Source organism: Pongo abelii, chromosome 11 (assembly GCF_028885655.2).
Source record: "Pongo abelii isolate AG06213 chromosome 11, NHGRI_mPonAbe1-v2.0_pri, whole genome shotgun sequence".
Lineage (NCBI taxonomy): Eukaryota > Metazoa > Chordata > Mammalia > Primates > Hominidae > Pongo > Pongo abelii.
Window position 1 is genome coordinate 121,874,549 of NC_071996.2, and position 15,662 is coordinate 121,890,210.

General features: G+C 42.8%; 2 protein-coding genes across 9 annotated transcripts in view; one reads left to right on the plus strand and one right to left on the minus strand.

The window, feature by feature from the left end:
* VIL1 (villin 1) overlaps positions 1–11,062 on the plus strand; it is a 28,745-nt gene extending 17,683 nt beyond the window's left edge. Inside the window, exon 19 of the mRNA XM_002812850.6 lies at positions 7,845–11,062. Within this exon, the coding sequence (XP_002812896.2) occupies positions 7,845–7,958 (114 nt within the window). The 3' untranslated portion in view covers positions 7,959–11,062. The remainder of the gene's footprint in view (positions 1–7,844) is intronic.
* Positions 11,063–11,868: 806 nt separating this feature from the next.
* Positions 11,869–15,662, minus strand: part of USP37 (ubiquitin specific peptidase 37) — a 115,253-nt gene continuing 111,459 nt past the window's right edge. For 6 of the 8 annotated variants that reach the window (XM_063713055.1, XM_063713056.1, XM_054549845.2 and 3 more), the window contains 2 exons: positions 14,225–14,363; positions 11,869–13,659 (listed from right to left, as the gene is read on the minus strand). In XM_063713055.1, coding sequence (XP_063569125.1) covers positions 13,499–13,659; positions 14,225–14,363 — 300 coding nt within the window. In that variant the 3' untranslated portion in view covers positions 11,869–13,498. Of the gene's footprint in view, positions 13,660–14,223; positions 14,364–15,662 lie in introns of those variants that run through there. The other 2 variants (XM_054549847.2, XM_054549846.2) reach the window with 1 other exon arrangement.

Consider the following 15,662-nt stretch of genomic DNA (forward strand, 5'->3'; position numbering starts at 1 on the left):
AAACAGGGCTGGGTGCAGTGGCTCATGCCTGTAATCCCAGCACTTTGGGAGGCTGAGGCAGGTGGATCACCTGAGGTCAGGAGTTTGAGACCAGCCTGACCAATATGGTGAAACCCCATCTCTACTAAAACTACAAAAATTATCCAGGTGTGGTGGTGTACGCCTGTAATCCCAGCTACTCAGGAGGCTGAGCCATGAGAATTGGTTGAACCCAGGAGGTGGAGGTTGCAGTGAGCCGAGATCATGCCACTGCACTCCACCCTGGGTGACAGAGTGAGACTGTCTCAAAAAAAGAAAAAAAAAGGTATTACAAAGAGGAGCCTGATTTAGAGATTTCCTTTTGAAAGACAAATAGGAATTATTGAGGCAAAGTAAGTTAGTTCTGGAGAAGGGACAGCTAACATGAAGCCCAAAGGCAAGGTACAAAAATGGGGGCAAAACTGCAAGATGGCCAGAGTGGCTGTGGTGTGCAGAGCCCATGGAGGGAGGCAGGGCTGAACTGGCAGTGCCTTCTACCCCAAGTTAAGGATCGTATCATGTATCCTGGCAGTAAAGGGGAGTGTCATTATGGTTGAAGTAGTAGAGTGACAGACTTACATTGGCCTGGCGTGGTGGCTCATGCCTGTAATCCCAGCACTTTGACAGGCCGAGGCATGCGGATCACCTGAGGTCAAGTGTTCAAGACCAGCCTGGCCAACATGGTGAAACCCCATCTCTACTAAAATTACAAAAATAGCCGGGCATGGTGGCTTGTGCCTATAATCCCAGCTACTCGGGATGCTGAGGCAGGAGAATCACTTGAACCCAGGAGGTGGAGGTTGCAGTGAGCCGAGATTTCACCATTGCACTCCTGCCTGGGCGACAAGAGTGAAACTCTGTCTCAAAATAATAATAATAATAATAATAATAATAATAATAATAATAAATAATTATAGCTGCTCATTGAACAATAGCCTGGAAGGTGGCAAGAGCAGCCATAGGAACACCAGTTAGGAGAGACAGCACAGCTGCTCTCAGGCCGACAGGTAGGTGGAAACCTAGAATAGGTCATGGTGGAGGAGGTGGAGAGAAACATTTAGGAGGTAAAATCAATGATATTTGGTAATTACTGGATAAAGAGTATGAGAGAAGAGAAAATAGCATCATTCTCCAAGATAGAAAATTGGATCAGGCTGAGCTTAGGGGAAGACAATCATGAGTTTGGTGGTAGCTATGTCCTTTGAGGTTTAGATACATGTTCAGTGGGCAGGCAATTCAGAGGAACACCAGGGCAGAGATATGAATTTAAGACTCATCAGCACATGGTCCATCTGGTAACTGTGGTTAGCACAGCAAGAAGAGCTTGTTCAAAACACTTTTTTTGTGTCTGTGGGGAATGGAGTTTGGGGCTGGACACTTTTTAAAAATTTGAGATAAGGTCTCACTCTGTTGCCCAGACTGGAGTGCTGTTGCAATCATGGCTTACTGCAGCCTCAACTTTCTGGGCTCAAGTGATCCTCCCACCTCAGCCTCCCAAAGTGTTGGAATTACAGCGAGTGCACCCAGCCTAAGAACACATTTCTAATATTCATTCCCACTTCATGAAGATCCAAAATAGGCTGCCAATCTAGCTTAGGGGTATTGAGAGGAGAGATAATATACTCTGTATAATAAGTCATAAAGTAGTCTTAAAAATGAATCAAGGGATCTGCAGAAGAGAGATATCTAGTTTCTCTCTCAGAACATCAAAGTCTGTTAAGGGTTTCGGCTCAATATTTATATAAGTGTTTTGTTCTCAGGGAATTTCAATTCTGCCTTTTACCTTAGAGAGCACATTCCTGTGTTCTCTCCTGGATTCTCCCACCTGTGAGGTTGCTGGGAGGCTAGGAGGCACATGGGTCCTCACTGTAACATTGGGATGATCCCAGTATGATGACAAGCTAAGCCCAGCCCTTGGTACATAGTACTCTACAAATGAAAGCTGTTATTATCGCCTGTTCTACACCTGAGAAAACTGAAGTCCAGAGAGATGAAGTGACTTGCCTAACATTACTAGTTAGTTGGAAAGCCAGAGCAAGAACCAGGCCTTCGGAGTCCCACTGTTACCATCATGCCATGCAGCATAAAGGAGGTATTTCTTTCTTTTTTTTTTTTTTCGAGATGGAGTCTTGCTCTGTCGCCCAGGCTGGAGTGCAGTGGCGCGATCTCGGTTCACTGCAACCTCTGCCTCCCGGGTTCAAGCGATTCTCCTGCCTCAGCCTCCAAGTAGCTAGGATTACATCTGCACACCACCATGCCTGTCTAATTTTAGTATTTTTAGTAGAGACGGGGTTTCACCATGTTAGCCAGGCTGATCTCAAACTCCTGACCTCAGGTGATCTGCCCGCCTTGGCCTCCCAAAGTGCTACTACAAGCATGAGTCACCACACCCGGCCAATAAAGGAGGTATTTCTAAAGGAGGGCAGCCAGTTATTGAACCAGAGGATTGACGGAAGGCAGAAATGGATTGCTAATTTTAAATGGACAGACTCAAGACAGCCCCATCATGGTAGAAGCAGTCAAAGAAGGCTTAGATTCTTTTGTAAAACTCAGTTTTCTGTGGCTGTTTTTTTTTGAGACAGAGTCTCTTTCTGTTGCCCAGGCTGAAGTGCAGCGGCACAAGCTTGGCTCACTGCAACCTCCGCCTCCCGAGTTCAAGCAATTCTGCTGTCTCAGCCTCCTTAGTAGCTGAGACTACAGGCACACACCATCACGCCTGGCTAATTTTTGTATTTTTAGTAGAGATAGGGTTTCACCATATTGGCCAGGCTGGTCTCCAACTCCTGACTTCAGGTGATCCACCTGCCTCTGCCTCCCAAAGTGTTGGGATTACAGGCATAAGATGCTACGCCTGGCCTGTGGCTGATTTTTTTGTTTTGTTTTTTGAGATGGGGTTTCACTCTTGTTGCCCAGGATGGAGTGCAATGGTGCAATCTCGGCTCACTGCAACCTCCACCTCCCTGGTTAAAGCAATTCTCCTGCCTTAACCTCTCAAGTAGCTGGGATTACAGGCATGCGCCACCACACCCAGCTAATTTGTTTTTGTATTTTTAGTTGAGACAGGTTTTCACCAGATTGGTCAGGTTGGTCTCAAACTCCTGACCTCAGGTGATCCACCCGCTTCAGCCTCCCAAAGTGCTGGGATTACAGGTGTGAGCCAGGCAGCTGATTTTTTAATCATGGAAGTAGTATACAATCTTGTGGGAGAGCTGAGTTCAGTGTCACGTGGGAGTGTAGGAGAGGTTTTCAGATCTATCTGCTCCAATCTTGCAAGGTGAGCCAGTGACAACAGTGGGGTGGTGGGTCTGGCTGCAGGCAGAGCAAGATGGTAATCTAAGTATTTGTACACTGATGAGTAAACAACAGGGAGGCGGATGTGGGCATGGGTGAGGCTGGTAATCACCTGGCAGGACTGCAGGGTTCAAGAACAGGACCAATGGAAAGATACAAGTCCACTAGGATGGGTAGTCCCTGCTATCTAGCCTGAGGGGTCAGAGTCCAGCAGTCTTGACAAAGCAGAAGAGCCAGCCTGGCTGGACCAGAGAGAGCAAAGCCCTAGGACATAGCAGCCACAGCTGTGAGGAACCTGGCGGGAGGGTGTTACAAACAGATTTGGGGTATGGCAGCTCTTCCCCATCCACTGATCCCCAAATCATTTATATTTGCTCTCTTCTTCCAAAACCAAGTACTCAGCTGAGTGCGGTGGCTCATGCCTATAATCCCAGGCACTTTGGGAGGCCAAGGCGGGCAGATTGCTTGAGCCTAGGAGTTTGAGACCAGCCTAGGCAACAAAGTGAGACTCTGTCTCTACAAAAAATACAAAAATTAGCCCGGTGTGGTGGTGTGCACCGGTAGTCCCAGCTACCCGGGAGGGTGAGGTGGGAGGACTGCTTGAGCCCAGGAGATTGGGGCTGCAGGTGATCTGTGATTGTGTCACCACACTCCAGCCTGGGTGACAGAGCAGGAGGACCCTGTCTCAACTCCCCCCTTCCCCCCACCCCCCGCCAAAACAAAAAGAACCCCCAAACCAAAACCAAACACTTCACTACCCTGCCTCAGGGAGTGGGGAAGGCTTCCAGGAACCTTAAGGAGAGAACGCACAGGGTGGGAGGCAAATCTATTGACAAGTTAGAGACTGGAGCATCAGACCCCCCTGAGGTTGAAATCCATCTATAGGTGTTTACTAAGAAGCTGTTTAATTCAGGGCTCTCTGTGGGAGTCAATAAAATGTTCCCTAGGGCAATTCCACCTTAGCAGAGCAGCCTAAGTATTAAAGGAAGCCCACAGGTCTCACCTCTACCCTGTCTACCTCTTGGTGCTTAGAGGAGCAGAGATGAAGGCAGGGAGATGCTGTTTTATAGCAACTTTAATTAGGGACTCTTAACTGAGTGTGCCTTGAGGGTATTTAGCTTGCCTTAAACAGTATCATTATCATCTTAGTGCTGGGAACAAAGGTCATTTCAGTGAATTCCTTCATCTTATGGCTGAAGACACCCAAGGCTTAGAAAGGTAGTGACTCCAGTTGTGATTTCCTAGCCAAGAGTAAAAAGGTAAAATTGTGCTATCTAGATTTCTTCTGGATCATTCACAGGATGAGAGAAGCTGGTACAAGTTGTTTATACAAATATTTTTTGACTCAAAAAGCTAGGCAAAATTTAGTTCTGAATTTGTTCTTTGGCCTTCCTAGTGTCTTCTATTGGAATCTTTCCCCCGACCTCAGTTGTACCTTCTGCTGCTACCCTCCCACTCTAAGCAAAACCTCCTCCTACAAAATAATCTGACACATTCACAGAAGAATATAAAAAACTGATGAGGATTAACAAGCTGTCTTTTCTTTTTTTGAGACAGAGTCTCACTCTGTTGCCCAGGCTGGAGTGCAGTGGCATGATCTTGGCTCACTGCAGCCTCCGCCTCCCGGGTTCAAGCTATTCTCCTGCCTCAGCCTCCCGAGTAGCTGAGAATACAGGTTCCCACCACCATGCCTGCTAATTTTTGTATTTTTAGTAGAGACGGGGTTTCACCATGTTGGCCAGGCTGGTCTTGAATTCATGACCTCAGGTGATCCACCCGCATTGGCCTCCCAAAGTGCTGGGATTACAGGCGTAAGCCACTACGCCTGGCCAACAAGTTGCCTTTTAACTGGAAACCAAACCTGTAAGCCAAGAGTGATGAAGCTATCCATAATGGTAAAACTGTGGCCAACTGCAAGTGTTAATAGTTTACCTTGCAGGTCTGGGAGTTGAAAGCTGACAAGAGGGCTTTATAGTATACCTGAAACTCAAGGAATACTCAAGGAAGAAAGTCAGTATGGTGCAGTGGAACATATATTGGAATCAGGTGACCTTGACTTTTTTTTTTTTTTTTTTTTTTTTTGAGACAGAGTCTTGCTCTGTTGCCCAGGCTGGAGTGCAGTGGTGCGATCTCGCTCACTGGTTTCCGCCTCCCAAGTTGAAGCAATTCTCCTGCCTCAGCCTCCGGAGTCGCTGGGATTACAGGCGCCTGCCACCACACCAAGCTAATGTTTGTATTTTAGTAGAGACAGGGTTTCACCATGTTGGCCAGGCTGGTCTCGAACTCCTGACCTCAAGTGATCCACTCGCCTTGGCCTCCCAAAGTGTTGGGATTACAGGTGTGAGCCAACGCGCCCGGCCTGACTTTCTTAAACTTTAGCTGCATCATGTGAAAATGGGAACATTCAAATCAGCCTCAGTTCCTTTGTAAGTGCCACAGCAGTATACGGAAATTAGATTCCTGCTTTGCTCCATCCATTAGGGCTGGATTGGGCCCTACTTCCCTTGCAGGCAGTCTGTTAACTTGAGCCAAAGCAAAGTAGGGCCCAGGAGGGAGACTTCTCCTGAGGGTGACAGGCTTTTGCTAGAAGAGTTGTATGTCCCGTGATAGCAATAAAATCTTTTCTTTTGAGACAGGGTCTTTCTTGTTCTCACTCAGGCTGGAGTATAATGGCACTATCTTGGCTTACTGCAACCTCTGCCACCTGGGCTCAAGCGATCCTGCCACCTCAGCCTCCTGAGTAACTGGGACTATAGGTGTGCACCACCACGCCTGGCTAACTTTTGTATTTTTTTGGTAGAGATGGGGTTTCACCATGTTGCCCAGGCTGGTCTTGAACTCCTGAACTCAAGCAATCTGCCTGACTTGGCCTCCCAAAATACTGGAATTACAGACGTGAGCCACCACACCTGGCCCTAATAAAATCTCATATACCCAGACTTCAGCAGATACCCACCCTTATAGGGCTCATCTGCTTACTTTGTGGGCAGCTTGGATTCACTGTTTAAGTGGAGGTAAATGAACAACATATTTTGTTTTGTTTTTTTTTGAGATGGAAAACTGTCGCCCAGGTTGGAGTACAGTGGCATGATCTCGGCTCACTGCAACCTCTGCCTCCTGGGTTCAAGCGATTCTCCTGCCTCAGCCTCGAGTAGCTGGGATTACAGGCGTGTGCCACCATGCCTACCTAATTTGTTTTCAGTATACTTTCATATGTAATATTATTTTCATTTTCATAAAAGCAACTGAAAATTTGCCTTTAAGAAATGTTTCTGGCTGGGGGTGGTGACTCACGCTTATAATCCCAGCACTTTGGGAGGCCAAGGCAGGTGGACTGCTTGAGCTCAGGGGTTCCAGACCTGCCTGGGCAACATTGTGAAATCTGATCTCTACAAAAAATACAAAAATTAGCCAGGTGTAGTGGTGCATGCCTGTGGTCCCGGCTACTCGGGAGGCTGAGGTGGGAGGACTGCTTGAGTCCAGGAGGTTGAGGTTGGAGTGAGCTGAGATTGTGCCACTGCACTCTAGCCTGTGTGATAGAGCAAGACCGTTTCAAAAAACAAAACAAAAACAAAAAAACAATGGCCAGGCATGGTGGCTCATGCCTGTAATCCCAGCACTTTGGGAGGTCAAGGCGGGCAGATCACTTGAGGCCAGGAGTTCAAGACCAGCCTGGCCAACAAGGCAAAACCTCATCTCTACTAAAAATACAAAAATTAGCTGGGCATGGTGCCAGGTGCCTGTAGTCCTAGCTACTCAGGAGGCTGAGGCAGAATTGTTTGAATCTGGGAGGTGGAGGTTGCAGTGAGCCGAGATGGTGCGCCACTGCTCTCCAGCCTGGGGAACAGGGTAAGCCACTGTCTTAAAAAAAAAAAAAAGAGAAGTTCCCCATTTAATAGAGAGGAAACTAAGGCTTGGAAAGAGGAGTCCTAATTCTTATTTGGGCTAATGTGAACTTGACCCTTGTACAAAGAAAATCTCAATCTACCACACTACTATCTTTTTCATTGTTAAAAATTCAGGGATCAGGCCAAGTGTGCTGGCTCACACCTGTAATCCCAGCACTTTGGGAGGCTGAGTAGGGTGGATCACTTGAGGTCAGGAGTTCAAGCCTAGCCTGGCCAACATGGTAAAACCCCGTCTCTACTAAAAATACAAAAGTTACCAGGGCATGGTGGCGCATGCCTCTAATCTCAGCTACTTGGGAGGCTGAGGCAGGAGAATCGCTTGAAACCAGGAGGCGGAGGTTGCAGTGAATTGAGTTCATGCCACTGCAGTCCAGCCTGGGCAACAGAACAAGACATGGTCTGGGGGAAAAAAAAAAAAAATTCAGGGATAAACCTCTGGAATACCAAAATACCATACTCTTCTCCTCTCCATCCCTTTCCTGGCTCTCCTGACATTGCTTCTGTTTACTCTTCATTTATTTGATTATACACCACATCTATATGACTCATCAGAGCAAATAGCGCCTGAGGGTGAGGGAGGAGGGAAGGATATGTGACCTTTGCCCTCTGGTCCCTCTCTTCTTCTAGGAACACCTGTCCATTGAAGATTTCACTCAGGCCTTTGGGATGACTCCAGCTGCCTTCTCCGCTCTGCCTCGATGGAAGCAACAAAACCTCAAGAAAGAAAAAGGACTATTTTGAGAAGAGTAGCTGTGGTTGTAAAGCAGTACCCTACCCTGATTGTGGGGTCTCATTTTCTCACCGGTATTAGTCCTACACAAATTGAAGTGAAATTTTGCAGTTGTGCCTATGAGCACAAACTTCTGTGGCAAATGCCAGTTTTGTTTAATAATGTACCTATTCCTTCAGAAAGATGATACCCCAAAAGGAGCCTATGGTCCTCATTTCAACTTCTAAGAAGGTCGCTAGATTGTTTCTATCCTGAGGTATTGCATCAATTTTAATACTCCTATAGTTTTCTCTTCTCAGAAGAGCACAAACACTCCATGGAACATTAGAGTTCTGAGGCACTACCCTAGCTTGTCCTCTATCATGACTCATTTTTATCTATGGCAGGTAGGCTGAAGCATTTTGCAGGTTTACATCTTCCCCAGAATAGCAGCTTTTCCTTTTCACATATACTTTCCTTACTGCCTTACTCAGTGGGTAAGTTAAAGGGCTGAAGGAGAGTTGAATGGTCCACAAGACTACCCTCTTAGGAGGTTTCACATATTCCAAACAGTACCAGTGAGAGCAGCACATCCACTGGGGCTAGACTTGAGACCTAAAGGCAAGTATGAAATGCATATGCTATTTCACTCCCTCTCCCAACCCTTAATAATAAGACAAAGGAAGAGCCTAGTGAAGGCCAATGCTAGGTTTACAAACTTACCTAGAAGCCTCCGCAAAGCTTCACAGGCTCTTCAGATGAAAATAACAGGAATCAATGGGGACTACGGCCAAACAATGGTTTGCCATTCTGTTCCTTTTAAGAAGTAACAGTGCTGCAAGGAAGTCCATGTCAGAAAGCCAACAGAAGGTGATTTCCACAACTTTGAACAGGTTGTTATAAGTATCAGCAAGAATGTGTCCTTTTCAGAAATAACAGTCAAATCAATAGAAGGTTAATAAAGGCTTTAATTTCATACACACAAAAAAAGTCTATGCATAATTTAAAAAGGAAACAAAAACAAAGAAAAACCGTGAAGGATACAGAGGAACAGTTCTGCTAAAACACAGATAAAAGTGCCGCTCCATACAAAACATAAAGAATCAGAATCAAAAGTCACTCTGAACATAAAGAAAAAAAATCATCTCACAAATAATGTGGCCACAGCTGCCAGAAAACCTGGTAGTGGCTCAATTAGGCAAAGTGTAGGAATCTCATTTTTGTTTTTCTCTCCTTAAGTTTAAAGAAACAACAATGACAATAGGCCAGAGAAGTTAGGGAGGGAAAGAAAAGCTCAAAGGGAGGGAAACCTGGGGACAAGAGGTGTGCACACCCACATGTGGTCTCATTCTTCACACAGGCCCACTATTTTTGAAGTAGACCAGTTTAGTTGACTGCTCTTCTTTGTTCTGGCATCTGACTGGACCAACCTGGATCCTGGTCCAGACCCTCACCCACTCTGTTCTTAGGCCAATGGACATACCTATACTTTGAACCTCTGTACTTTTAAGAAAAGTCCAATGTTACAAAATCAAATGCTTATATTCAGACTGGCACGCTTTTTAAATAAAAATTCCATACACCTCAGACATATAGCACACATGGAGACAACTTACTAATTGTGTGTAAGTATGATACAATGAATGAGACTGTCTTAAGTCTAGTAATCAAAGCATGCCATAAGGTGAATGATTGTGGTGAAACACAGCAAAATAATTGTCACAAAACTTTCCAGGCCTAACAAACTAGAATTTTCCAATAAAATATATATTTTTTCAGATGTTAATAAGACATATCAGTAGAGACAAAATTAGGATTTTGAAGTAATGCAATAAAGAGGGCAGAAGTCTATTTAGTTTTTGTATACACTTGCAAGAGTGCATTACTCAGTATAAAGCAAAATGGGGAGGAAAAAGACATCCATCCATTTTATTGGAACACTTTTATGTGACTTGAATCTGGTGTTTGGTTGTTGATTTTTCTAAAAATCTCCTATATATACAAAATCCATATGTACTTGGATATCCAGCTGTTTCCTCGTTTAAAACAAAAGACCACCTCGGGGGGTCAATTAAATTAAAGAGGCCCTCCACCCCCCCTAAAATGGGATAACTAAGAGTATCCACTGCAGTCATTTCAGAGGACAGAGAAGGAAAATATTTTTATTTGCTTTAATATAACCTCTTTTCAGTAGATCACAAATGAGTTTACAAACTACTTTTTTTTTTCCTCTTTAATTTAGGTGTTTGCAGATAATTTTCATTATACAACTATATCCGTAGCTGTACGCGTGTATAGTTACATAATGGTAACTATACACGATATAGAAGAATCAGTAAATTCATGGATTATTTTGCTGAGGTTTTAAATTTTAAAGCCTCTGTTTCAGAATTTTACACTTGATCAAGGAGAAAAATAAATTTGTAGTCTAACATTTGCTTTCTAGAGTTAATTAACTGATCTGTAAGAACCACTGCATATGTCTTAAAATGTAAACATATTTACATTTGTTGTATTTGTTATTGAGCCTTTAAGGTTAGGCCCAGAATGAACAGACCATAGCAAGTAAACAAATAATTTTTAGAATCAAAGTTATTAATAAAGACCAATTCATGGATTTGCTTATTCTATCCTGCTGAGACAAAACTCATGAGTGTGCACACACATGTGAATATATCCCTAGGAAACAGTCTATCTTCTCATAGGCTTAAATTATAGTCATGGCTATTAAAGAAATTAACAGCATCCAGCCACATGCAACTTTCCAACCTTCAGTACTATTAAGGGATTAAAATCAACAAATATGAAGTTTAGTTTATTTTTCCCTTAAAATTCCAACAAAGATCAAAAGGTTGTATCTAGAACTAATTGCCATCAAGTTCCAATTCAATGTCATTTAAAGTAATGTAACCACACATTTGGTATTTTCAATAGGAAGGTTAATTAGGTATTGTGCAAACTGCCTGCAACGGAAGCACTCAGTCCTTATCTAACTTGTCCCTTCCTGGCCCCAACATGCTAACTGCCCCATCCCCAATTCTGGGCAAACTGATCACAATGTGCAAAAAATAATATATTATCTATTTATAATTTTAAAATATATACAGCCAGCTCAAAAAAAAAAAACAATAAACCCCATCAACATAGTCCAGCTGAAATCTCCATTGGTAGTTAAAGAAGTAGATTAAAGGAGTAAAGGAAGGAGAAGGCTGACAGGGCCACAAGAATGGACAGACATCAAGTAAAATTTGAGTCCCAAACATGCAAGTACATGAGCAGTGAGATAACTTATATATCCCAATAACCTATTTTCAACAACTCCTGCCCAAGACATGAAGATCAAATCAGGTTTCTGAGGTAAGTGTACTTCTAAACCATACACACATGAAAGCTATGAAAGCAATTCAAATGAGGCTGCTTCATGAGGCAATCTAGATTTGTGGCATTATTTCTATTTTTCTCCATGTTTTAATTGCAGCCTGCACTTTAAATCTTTCCCAATAATTTTTAACAGTGCCTCTCAAATGCAAAGACAGGTAAAAGAATTAATAACTAGCCAAAGAATTTTATCACCGCTTCACTCATTTATAAGAAAACAAATTATTTCCAAGCAAAATCAAACCAAACCAAAGAGGCTCCTGGTAGAAATGAAACAAAATTTTAAAGCTAGTTTTAAAACAAATATTTTCCTCTGCTCTAAACTACTCTGGCGTTTTCTACCACTCTACCATTTTGGAACATTCACTACAATAAGGTATATAGGTAGATGGTAGGAGGCAAAGCATTTATCAGTAGTTAAGCAGAACTGCTGAGGCCATTTATAATTCAAAGAATCAAAACTTAGAATAGGTTACTATATTAGAATACATCCAAGTTCCAAGAGTAAGACTGGAGCTCTCTTAAGGCAATCTTTCAGAAAAGATGTTGCATCTTCTGTGATGATGGTTTGTGTGTGTGTGTGTGTGTGTGTTTTTTTTTTTTAATGAGATGGAGTCTCACTCTGTCACTCAGGCTGCAGTGCAATGACACGATCTCGGCTCACTGCAACCTCTGCCTCTTCGGTTCAAGCTATTCTCTTATGTGATGGTGGGTTTTTAAATGTTTTTTCCTTCTGAAAACCTGACGTGGTTTTGTCCCTACCTCTGAGAACTAAAGAATAATCCCCTTGTTTATAATAAAAGAAAAAACATGAAAGAATACAATGATGGTTTCATTTTGCTATACTTAACTGTGTGATCCTAATGATATCTGGGCTCACAAAATTATTCTGTGGACAGAATTCCATCCTCAAAAGAATTCTTTATATGGTTTCATAAGCTGCTGAACCAAGCTGGTTACGTCAGCTAAGTGACTAGCATAGCACTTAATGTTGCTGCTCTACTTTGCCTCAACTCAGAGCACCTAAAAAGTAGATAAATATATTATGCACCTTTGTTATTTGTTAGTTCTTGGGATTACCTAAGCCAATCACATTTTAATTGCAACCCTATTTTAAGGGCAAAGTCAGAGAGTAAATGGTTAAATGCCCAAGGTTTGTCCTATAGCTCAAGTACTTAATTTCATACTTGCAATAGGGCTTTTAGCTTTAGTGGTCCAGAATTTTAGCTTTACCAGAAGAACACTCTTCTTATCCTCCCTATGTTTGAGAGACAGAGATGCTAGCATTCTTCCTTATCCCTAAGTATTCCTGCTGGGGAGTCCCAATTGGAGAAATATTATCTTTCTACCTGTTTAAAGTTTTGGTTGCAATCCATTAGGGTAATGCTGCTCCATGGCAGAATGACAAAAAAGAAAAAAGATTCTATCTTTACCACCATAATAATGATGATGATATATGATGAACATACTGTGTGAAGAAATCTCCTTAGAGAAAACAAAGTATATAAGGAATATCAAATGTGGGACTGTAACATATTCCAAAGCACCAACAATCCATTTCTTGGGACTGCATGTAAACAGCAAAGACATCACAAATTCATGAAATTTGCAGACAACAACAAAAAAAAAAACAGCTCCTCAAGTCAGGTGACAGCAATGCCCCTCTCTTGCAAAGAGAACAAACTGTCATTAGTGTAACATGAAGAGCTGGCTTTCCAGTGAATTTTACTAATAAGGAAACACACATAAAAAGGTTACCGACTTGAGTGAAACTACTCAAGGAACATAAAAGCTAAAAGCCAACTGATAAGTACATCTTCACACATTTCTCAGGTGAATGGACTCTTTGACACCTTCATTTCTTCTCCAAACTGCTGTGCTATTAATTTTGAGCGGGCATATTCTGGTGGCTCATCCTAACTCTTTAAGGCTCCATTCATCCCGTGTGTGTGTGTGTGTGTATGTGTCTGTGTGTGTGTATACACACATACACAGATATATATTTACAACATGTATTCCTAAGACAAAAGAAGTGCCACTCTTATAGGAGAAAAAGAGGATAATCAGCTACAGATGTGAGACCAAAGTTTCCATAAAATAGCATGGAGCATTCTACGTTACTCCAATTTTTGTCTTTTGGTTTGGCCCTGAGCTGTTTGTTGCTCCCGCATCAAGCAGAATTCCAAATTCTCCTTCAGCAGAGGAAAGGTGAGGTGGGCAGCAGTAAGAAATACGCAGTGCACGCTGCCAACCCAGGAGTTTGTTCCTCACAAGGCCTGACGGGTAGTCTTCCCCACTTCCATGCTAAGTGACTGAGAGTTCTTTTCAGTTTCCAGCAGCTCATCAAAGATCTCCCTTAAGATAAAACAAGCAAAAAATAAAACAGGAAATTTAGTAAGCAGAACCAAAGAATAGGCAGGAGAAAAAGTAAAATAAAATTGATACGGATAAGGCCTTCACAATTCCATTTCATGCCTGTATTTTATTAAAAAAGCAGCTCACTCATTTGATCTTAACCCTTTGAATGCTGATTTTTAAGAATAGAGGGGAATTAACAATAGTTAGCTTTAATGAACATGCTAGGTAATTCCCATCCATATAAATCAGATCTTCTAGCTGATAAAACTGGATGACCAAAAATATTTATGACAGGACATCTTCTATCATAAAACAAACTGTCTTAACTTCCATACCTAGATACTACTGTGTAATGAGCAATTAATGCTGAGTTATGAGAGAAAATATTCTGGACTTACAAGGAAATATCAAGAGATAGACCCTAACCAAAGATGACAAAAACCAAAAATTTTCAACCAATCAACTGATGGGAACATTTTATCCTCAAAGGAAAAAAAAAAAAAAAAAAAAAGAGTTCAGGTGATTTTTAACTCATTATTTAGAATCTGGCAAAGTTTCTTACTTGTGCATATAAAAGAAGATGTAGCCACTCCGATCTCGATCACTCTGCACGGCAGCCTCTTGGATTTTTGATACCTCCAGGTCATTGTAAGTAAACCACGCTTGCTTCTTAATGTCATACACATCACTAATGTAATGACCTGAAACAAATAACATCTTAAAATCAAGGTTTTTAAAAACACACTGAAGCCGGGCACGATGGCTCACACCTGTAATCCCAGCACTTTGGGAGGCTGAGGCAGGCAGATCACGAGGTCGGGAGTTCGAGACCAGCCTGACCATGGTGAAGCCCCGTCTCTACTAAAAATACAAAAATTAGCCAGGCACGGTGGCGTGCGCCTATAGTCCCAGCTACTCAGGAGGCTGAGGCAGGAGGATTGTTTAAACCCAGGAGGTGGAGGTTGCAGTGAACCGAGATAGCACCACTGCACTCCAGCCTGGGTAACAGAGTGAGACTCCATCTCAAAAAAATAAACAAATAAAAACACATTGAATTTATCTCAGGTGCAGGAAGTTTGAGAAAGAGAAAAAAAGCTACCACATTCACCTTATCCTCAACACTGTGTCTAAAACTTATTGAAAAAACATACAGGCCAGGCACAGTGGCTCACTCCTGTAATCTCAGCACTTTGGGAGGCCAAGGCAGGAGGACTGCTTGAGGCCAGGAGTTTGAAACCAGCTTGGGCAACAAAGCAAGAACCCGTCCATACAAAAAATTTAAAAAAATTAGTTAGGTGTGGTGGCATGCACGTGTAGTCTCAGCTACTCAGCAGGCTGAGGGAGGAGGATCTCTTGAGCTCCCGAGCCCAGGAATTCAATGCTGCAATGAGCTAATGATGGTGCCACTGCACTCCAGCCTGGTGACAGAGTGAGACCCTGTCTCTTGAAAAAAAAAAAAGAAAAGAAAAGAAGAAAAAAATATTTGTATATACACAGAGAATTAAGGAGGCATATGCTACGCTGGGACACCATTTTTGATTAGTGTATTTTGTTCAAGGGAATTAGGTCACTTATGAATTGAGAAATCAAAACAGTTACACCTATTAACACAATGCACATTGAGTGTGATCAAAGTAGATTTCAAAGATTTTCTTGAAAAACTTATACTTCATGGGCTGGGCATGGTCGCTCACGTCTGTAATCCCAGCACTTTGGGAGGCCAAGGTGGGTAGATCTCTTGATCCCAGGAGTTCAAGACCAGCCTGGCCAACATGGTGAAACCCCATCTCTACTAAAAATGCAAAAATTAGCTGGGCGTGGTGGTGGATGCCTGTAATCCCAGCTACTTGGGAGGCTGAGACAGCAGAATCACTTGGACCCAAGAGGTGGAGGCTGCAGTGAGCCGAGATTGTGCCACTGCACTCCATCCTGGACGACAGAGTGAGACTGGATCTCAAAAAGAAAGAAAAAAGAAAAACATACCTCACAAAGCTAGGCAA